Raw genomic sequence first — 8,817 nt, 5'->3', positions numbered from 1 at the left:
TTTTTGCTATTATTCCACTTTCCTTTTTCTGTAACCAAACCTTCCACCCCCTCTGCCCTGGCCCTGACTCACAATAATTCCCCTCCATCCTATTCCCAAAATAACCTCCTGTCCTCTCCCAATTTACTATTTCCTCTTTTTTATTGGAGTATGTATTATAATATACTATCAATGAAAACCATTCTTTGTAAATTATAATTTTATATTCTTAAAGATATTTGGATTTTTTTTGAAAATGTTCATCATCAAAGGCAAAATATTGCCTCACTCGTACATAATTAGTAGCAAATAAATCAAGACAGAACATACAACGGAACGGGTGCAAATCAACATCTTTTAACAAAATTCTACTGATTGGCTACTTGAATTTTCTTCCCATTTTTCTTACCCTACCCTTATGGAGGGCCGAGGCACGAGCTAAGTTACGTGTTCGATTGAACCCAATAACTTTTGCTTAAACAGTATATTTAATATTTAAAATTCATTAAATATGTAAAAATATAAAATTTAGAACTCAATCATTAACACTTGAAATCGTTGTTCTCAAATGCAGAACCCATAAGGTTGAAATCCCCCTCAACCCTTATGTAATAAAAACAATTTAAAAAACAAAAACCAATACTTAATTTAGATATAAATAGAATGACCTCCAACCTCTTGACTTCAACCGCGTAACCATCATGAAACTTCTAGCCAATTTGGCCAAGATTCTCCAAGTTCAAAGTATTTTTTTTTTAAAATTTAAAGTGTTTGGCCAAGCTTTTAGGAGAAAAAAAAAGTGCTTCTGAGGAGAAGCATAAAAAATAGTTTCTTTTCATAAATAATTTTTTGAGAAGCACTTTTGAGAAAATACATTTAGAAGTACTTTTTAAAAGTTTGGTCAAACACCAATTGATGCTTAGAAGTACTTTTTAAATTAATTAGTCAAACATAAACTGTTTCTCACCAAAAATATTTTTAAAAAAAGTAATTTTTTTTTTAAAAAAATCTCAATATAAGCTGATTTTTCCAATTTGGTTGCTTACATTTCGCATCCCAAAAGGTATAAACAAGCTCAAAACAAAAGTGTTGAATGCAAGCAGTAAATGTTTAAATGGTTTGTCTGACGTGAGAGTACAAATGACAGCGAAATGATAACTAAGTACAGCTAATAAAAGTAATTAAGTCTTCCTTCTAATCTTGGTACTGTCCATTTCCATTAATAGGTAAAGCATACTTAAAAATAATTTTTTATTTTTATTTGTTACTCTACGCATATCACAAATTATTTTTCCTGTTATAACTATAGTATTTATTACTCATTTCAAATTATTTTCTCAAATTCAATAAAATATGCATCAATTAATATGGGTATCATGGTAAATCATGCACTTCATTTATTATTTCTTAAGAAACGTAAAAAGTCAAAACGTGCCAAGTAAAAGTGAACGGATAGAGTACTTCCTCCGTTCACTTTTACTTGTCTAGTATTTTAAAAATAAATTTTTACTCTTACTTGTCACTTTTATCATATCAAGAGAAGATAATTTCTTTTTTCTTGTTATACTCACAACATTAATTACTCATTTCAAATCATTTTCTCAAAATCATTAAAAATATACATCAATTAATATGATTATGATAAATTATGTACTTCATTTATTATTTATTAAGAAATGTACAAAATTAATAGTGGACAAATAAAAATAAAACGAGAGTGCATACATAATACGAAAATACAAAAGTATATAGTACTAGTCTACTAGAGAGAGAGAAGAGAGATAATATCACAGATGGAGGAATGCTGTTCTGAGTGTTTATGAATGGTTCTTTCTTTTTTTCCCCGTCTTTTTCTACTTAACTTACAGCGAGCCAATATGAAAATATACTGTATCAGATAGATTTTGAGATCAGTAAAAGTCACTGGCACACACTTTTCCTTTCATTAAAGAGTGTAAAGAGAGTGATTAAACGAAGAGCCCTAAAGGGGACAACACTTCAAAACTGGAGCATATTTACAGAAAACAGAAAAAGTGAGTTTAATAAACAAAAGAGAACAAAAGTATTTATGAATGACAAAACAAGAGGGGAAAAGTGGTGTTCTTCACCAGTCACTGGGAATAAGAGATACTCCACTAGATGGTTGTAGACAGAGAAAAAAGAAAAGGATGGGCGGGGGTATTGCAGCCATATAGGGGTGCGTGGAGTTTTAACTTTTAGGGGTCGTTTGATAGGATGTATTAGGAACAATAATATAATCATTAGCTTCGTGCATTATTAATATTTTGTTTGATACTTCCTTCGTTCATTTTTACTTGGCATGTATATTAAAAATATATTTGTATTTTTACTTGTCACTTTACGCATATCAAGAGAAGACAAAAGTTTTTTTCATGTTATACCCATAGTATTTATTACTCATTTCAAATCATTTTCTCAAATCTAATAAAATATGCATCAATTAATATGAGTATCATGATAAATTATGCACTTCATTTATTATTTCTTAAGGGGCGTGAAAAGTCAAAACGTGCCAAGTAAAAGTGAACGGAGGAAGTATATTTTTTAAATCTATGTATAACTAATACTTGTTTGGTACATTTTTTCAATTTATGTATACATCCTATTTGGTATTATCCTATTTATAACTAATACATAGCAAACTATGATATTAGCAATGCAATAGTTTTTAATACTTGCATAAGCATGATTAAATACATAATTGTCCCTCAAAATGTACAAAGTTAAAGGACGTGAAGGGTATTTTTGGAAATAACTAAATTTTTTTTATAGAAATTATGTAATATTTTAATACACTAAATCAAACAGTGAATAAGAAATAATCTCAGTATAGCTAATGATAGCCTTACTAATCTTATCATTACTAATACCGGAACCATATTCAACACTATTCTTATACTTCCTACCAAACGACCCTTTATTGTACAATTGACAGTACTTAAAATATTTTTTACATAAAATATATCAGATCACCTAAAATATAATTATAATCAAATATCCTTAAAAATGAGAGTAATGACCTGGCTTACTTTGGTACAACATATTGAATAAAATGTGGGAGTGGGCGGGCTTGGCATTATGGTTGTGGTTGGCTACTTTAGTGTAGGGATTCTAACACTGGCCTCGTCTATGCTGTATTAGGCAGCCAAGAGAGGAATGCCACAAGATGTAGTGAAAATACTACAACTAGTTAGTAGTCAACATATAATTTATTAGCCAAGCCTATCAAAAGTACACACACTCTCTCTCTCTCAAAAACTTTTCTTGCAACAACTTAACCTCTCTCTTTAAGTCGTATGTTTCTTGTGTTCATTGAAGACTCAGCAAAAAGCTCCGTCTTACCATTATTGGTTATTGGTTATAAATTCAACTCCACACATCTATTTAGACAGATAGGAAAGAAAAAGAAAAAACATTTATATATAGGTTAGGAAACTGAAGACAACGATAATCATAGAGAGAATGTGGAATCTAAATGACTCACCACATAATTCAAGGGGCGATGAATCAGAAGAAGGTGATGATGAGAAAGGTAAAGGTGTTGGATCTGTTTCGAATTCAAGTTCATCAGCAGTGGATAATAATATTGAGGAATATGTTTCCGAGGAATTAGAAGAAGAAGATAATGGACAAAAAGGTAAGAAATCAACTAATCCTAGTAAAATTTTCGGCTTCTCTATGATAGGTCCATGTAACGACGAGAAGTTGTCGTCGGAGAGTGAACTGCCGGTTACCCGGCAATTTTTTCCGGTTGATGAGTTGGAAATTGGAGCTGCTGCCGATTTTGATGATAGATCCTCTAGATTTCCAAGGGCTCATTGGGCTGGAGTAAAATTTTATGATTCGGAGACATCTGGTAATTTGCCAGTGGGAAAAGCTACTGAGTTGTCGCAGCCTATGAAAAAGAGCCGGCGTGGTCCGAGGTCTAGGAGTTCACAGTATCGTGGTGTTACCTTTTACCGGAGAACTGGCCGGTGGGAATCACACATATGGTGAGCCCTTAATAATAATAATTATGTTATACTTTACACCAACACAAGTATCACATAATTATTATTGTGCTTATACAAATAAGAAGAAACAGTCTTTGCTAACTTTCCAATATTCTAATTCACTAATTATATTATATAATATCTCTCAGGGATTGTGGGAAACAAGTTTATCTAGGTACAATTTTTTCCCTTCATTCTTCTCTAAGTTTAGTGATATCTTCTTATATCCTTGAAAATTAATCTCACAAGGATCAATTTCTGTAGGTGGATTTGATACAGCACATGCAGCAGCTCGGTGAGCTCTTTGATTCTTGAACTTATTTTCTTTGAAATGGGAGATGAAAACTTGATTAAATAGAAAAAATGTGGTTTCAGTGCATATGATAGGGCAGCAATCAAGTTCCGGGGAGTGGAGGCGGACATAAACTTTAACCTGGAGGATTATGAGGATAACTTAAAACAGGTAGACAGACTATGAAAGAATGTGCTTTTCTACTTTAAGTTTCACTCTCTCCTAATCCTGAATAGTGATTCCCTAATCCTCAACAGTGTGTTTGCTTTACACGAGATTAGAGATATGTTCACAATTTAAATTTAATGAGTTTAATGTTTTGGGTTTTATCACTGAATCCATTACTCATTTGAAATTATAAGATAAAAATTATAAGTGATTTAATTTTTCCATTTATCTATGTTAGTAAAAAAGAAATGTTGCATTGAACCAAATGGTTTATATGCACCATTTGTGATTTGCCCATGCCAGATGCAATGGAGCCTATATTCTATGTGTTACACGTACTGTATTCTTAACACGAAACATACGACATTAAACGCAAAAGTTTTTGATTTTTTTCTATTTTATGTTGTAAATATTCTTTTTGGTTTGCTATATGAAGCAGATGAAGAATCTGACTAAGGAAGAATTTGTGCATGTACTTCGGAGACAAAGTACTGGTTTTCCGAGGGGAAGTTCCAAGTATAGAGGGGTGACTTTGCACAAATGTGGTAGATGGGAAGCTAGAATGGGACAGTTATTGGGCAAAAAGTAAATAAGAAAAATCTTATTCTCCTGATTTGAATCCATTTTCATGGAATAATCCTTTTGTTGTCACTACCATTCCTTGCTTGCTATTGATTTCCCTCTTTCCAATTTTGTTTTTCCCCAAACAGGTACGTCTATCTGGGACTCTTTGATACTGAAGTTGAAGCTGCCAGGTGGGTGTCTCCAGTGCTGAATTTATTCTTCTTTGCCAAATATTAGATTAAATTTCTTGCACTTAGTCCAGCTACATAGTAGTGAGGGCTAAAGCACACATGGGCGGCTCAAGCATATACGGACCTAAAGCCAAAGTTTAATATGAGGCCTAAATTTTTAAAAGAAAGTTATAAGATATGTTTTTATTTGAAATCAATTATTCTAGTAATTTTTTTAGATATAAAGTTGTTAATAATTTTTTTATAATTGATTTTCTCTAATAATTCTTGCTCGATTGATAATATAACCAACTTATTTAATCTTTTTTGAGATATTGTTGATCTTAGATAAGATTTTACAAAGCAATAGAAGTATAGAACTATTGAAAGTTTAAAAGTATTGCTGAATACTTGAACTAGTGAAATCTTGGAGAAAGAAGGTAAGTAATGAAATCTTGGAGAAAGAAGTGGGTAAAAATATAAAAGAGAAACACAAAAAATATATAGGGTTTTTTAAAATATGAAGAGATTGAAAAAAAAGAAAGATTGACTTGGACAAATTAAGGAAGAGAGAGCAAATTTTTTAATTGAGTAAAAAATAAAAAACTAAAAGTTATGAAAACTATTCATTTATACATTTTTAAGTAAGTCAATTTATTATTTTATTTATGTATCTATAAAGTTTTCTTTTTTTTATATTAAAAACTCTAGTTTTATATTAAAAATATTAAATATTATTTTTTAAATACCTATGAACCTATTATTTTTTAAAAATGCCCCCCTAAATTTGGGGGCCTACGGCACAAGCCATACTCCACGTAAGGATGGAGTCGGCCTTGAAAGCACATTGGCGGAGCTAAATGTGTTTAAGGGGCTGAATTGAATCTCTTCATAACGAATATATAATTTTTTGATATATATTAAAATTATTAAATCCCCTTAGTTTTTGGATTTTTTCTGAATTTCTGGCACCGGCACTACTAAAATACCCTTTATTTTTTTCTTGTACATTTCTCTTTATAGGGCTTATGATAAAGCTGCCATCAAGTGTAATGGGAAGGATGCAGTTACGAACTTCGATCTTAGCATTTATGAAAATGAACTTAATTCAGCTGGTAAATATGTTATTTGTTCCTTTGGTTCTAATTTTGGGTTGTAATTTTTCACAATAAAAGGAAAAGAGAAAGAAAAATCGCCGACAAACATTCGTAAAATGTGCTTTTCCCAGAATGTACTAATTATAAGGCAGCAGATCACAGCCTTGACTTAAGCTTGGGTGGCGCGAGCTCAAAGCAAAGCAGCCGAGAAATGGAGGATAATAATAATAGAGATAAAAGTTCTTCGATGCAATTTGAAGTTGATTGGAGACACCACGGTTTGAGGCCCAAGGTACATACATAACTTTTCTAGCTTAATTTCTTCAAACCTCTATCTTGCATCTTCTCTTCCTTGTCCATATATTCTTTGATCATTTTGTATATCTTATAATTTATGAGTTCGTAAAGAAGATTTTTGAATTGTATGGTCTTAAATTAAAGGTGTGCATAATATATCAAAAAAAAGGCAGTTCAATGTACAAAGAACCTCACGTTTACGTCGGGTCCTGGAATGGACCGCACCTGAAGGGGAGTGTAATGTAGGCAGTTATCCTGATGCAAGCATCATAAATACGTTTTGAATCTTGTGGTTTCAAACATACCATGTCATTCATATAAGGGATTGTTATTAGGGATAAAATGATACGTTGCACTCTCAACATTGAACAATTGCAGTAGGGACACCTTGAACATTAAAATTTTAACAACTATTAGTAGTAGGAGTAGTATATTTTCACTCCTTATTATACATGTTTCAATTTCAGCAGCAACCTAGTCCAATTGATGTTGATGCCCGAAGAAGAGATGGGTACAATGAGTCGGAAACTTTGCAGCTCTTGAGCCAAACGCACCTACATTCTCCTGCCTCCTTCAAGCCAAACAACAATGAAATGCAAAGGTTTGGCCAATATATGAGAGCTGCTGAATCCCAAATGATTCAAATGACGTTTCCACCACACTTCAGCTCGTCAAATTATCACGTCAGTATCCATTTTAACTTGATTTTAACTTCTATTTCTAATTATTTCATTGTTAGATCACTTAAAAAATAGTTAAAGGGCAATACTTAAAAGAAGAAAATTAGTAACCGAAAAATAAAGCAAATAATTTAATGTAGCAAGTTAAATTACACTGATAGTATATAATTTGTTTTACTATAAGTTCAATTTTTTTTTTCACTAGACTAACTAAGAGAGTAAAAAAATATATACACAAATCAGCCATAATTAAATGGAACTAGTTACCTAGAAAAAATCAAACTGCATGCTATAACAAGTTAATTTACACCAAATAGTATAAAATTATAATACACTATCGGTGTATAAATCCATTTTTCATTAGTGTAATTCCTAGGAATATTTATTTTGTCATCCTTCTAAAGTTTGTTCAAATTGTTAGATTCAGTTTCCAAGCAGCAGCAATGGGGGCCGAATTGGAGCTACAAATAGAAGAGCAAGTGATACTCAACAATGGCAATCCAATAATATCCCTCCTCCTCAGCAACTTGCAACTGCTGCAGCATCATCAGGATTCCCTCAGCAGATATTAAGACATCAAAACCGGTCTCAGAAAAATACTCTCATGAGACCTTCTTGACATTTTTATAAGCTCAATTTGTAAAAAGTACTTAATGCGTTAAGGTTCTTAATACTCAAGATATATACAAATTATTAGTAGTATATATATATCCAAGGAAAAAAAGGGTGGAAATATTTTGGGAGATTCCAACTCTTTGGAAATTTGATATCTTGTTATATATTGGTCCAAAATTAACTCAAGGACAGATTTTCACTAGATTTCTTTTGGATACTTCTGAGTTCTGACTATAAGCTGCAAATCTATACCATCCACAAATAATATTTTTGCTGCCCTCACTTGTGAGTTGTTATTTACCAACAGATTCTTATTTTATTCGCTTATTTTTGTCTTCATTCTTTTGACCTGTAGCTAAATGTACTAGCAATGGAACCCTTGTTTCCTAAATGAGAAAGGCAGTAAAGTCAGATTTTTGTCCATTTCTTTTAGACGAAAATGATTGAGTTTGTCTGGAAGATGGTACCAACGTACCCCACATTTTGCATATAAGGAAGATAGATACCCTAGACAACATATAGTCATATAGCCTTATCAAGTCGAATAATCAAATGAATTCATATTATTATCATGACCCAAATTTTTACAATTTCTATTCGAAATATTCAACCTATGAAACTGAAATTGTGAAATTTGTGAGACCAACACTTTGACAAATTTCTATAATTAGCAAATATATATATATATATATATATATATATATATATATATATATATATAGTGGTAAACGTCTAAACAGCCTACCTAATATAGATGATTTAAGTTATATATATTGAAATTTTTAGTCTATATATATAGTTTAGTGTATAACATATTAAATATTAATTATTATTTTATTAGGTTATCAAATTAAAGCTTATAAAAAAAATATAACCTGATTATAACATCGTCGGTGCATAAAATTTAAAATCAATAATAGAAAAGCTGGTGATATCTAAAAT

At 31.3% G+C, this 8,817-nt stretch overlaps 1 protein-coding gene across 9 annotated transcripts; it reads left to right on the top strand.

Annotated features, from left to right (window-relative positions):
- Positions 1–3,143: 3,143 nt before the first annotated feature.
- Positions 3,144–8,157, top strand: LOC104117305 (AP2-like ethylene-responsive transcription factor TOE3). Of its 9 annotated transcripts, none has more exons than XM_070196130.1 (11): positions 3,144–3,532; positions 3,686–3,992; positions 4,142–4,167; positions 4,257–4,287; positions 4,368–4,455; positions 4,892–5,037; positions 5,163–5,207; positions 6,210–6,301; positions 6,439–6,575; positions 7,048–7,263; positions 7,688–8,157. In XM_070196130.1, the coding sequence occupies exons 1-11, from the start codon at positions 3,463–3,465 to the stop codon at positions 7,877–7,879; spliced, it is 1,350 nt and encodes a 449-aa protein (XP_070052231.1). In that variant the 5' UTR covers positions 3,144–3,462; the 3' UTR covers positions 7,880–8,157. The 9 variants fall into 9 exon arrangements, with proteins under 9 accessions (XP_070052231.1, XP_070052230.1, XP_070052229.1 ...); XM_070196129.1 differs by having other exon boundaries at positions 3,200–3,532; positions 6,415–6,575; positions 7,051–7,263; XM_009628351.4 differs by having other exon boundaries at positions 3,240–3,532; positions 4,889–5,037; positions 6,415–6,575; positions 7,682–8,079.
- The last annotated feature ends 660 nt before the right edge of the window (positions 8,158–8,817 follow it).

This window comes from Nicotiana tomentosiformis, chromosome 2, assembly GCF_000390325.3.
Source record: "Nicotiana tomentosiformis chromosome 2, ASM39032v3, whole genome shotgun sequence".
In the NCBI taxonomy this organism is placed as follows: domain Eukaryota; kingdom Viridiplantae; phylum Streptophyta; class Magnoliopsida; order Solanales; family Solanaceae; genus Nicotiana; species Nicotiana tomentosiformis.
Note: the sequence above shows the minus strand (reverse complement) of the source record. Positions and strands in the feature narration are given on the sequence as shown.

Coding starts and splice junctions, on each gene's coding strand:
- LOC104117305 (XM_009628345.4), top strand. CDS start 3,463: ATGTGGAATCTAAATGACTCACCACATAATTCAAGGGGCGATGAATCA. Junction 4,168..4,256: donor TGGGAAACAAGTTTATCTAG/GTACAATTTTTT, acceptor CAATTTCTGTAG/GTGGATTTGATACAGCACAT. Junction 5,038..5,162: donor GGACAGTTATTGGGCAAAAA/GTAAATAAGAAA, acceptor TTCCCCAAACAG/GTACGTCTATCTGGGACTCT.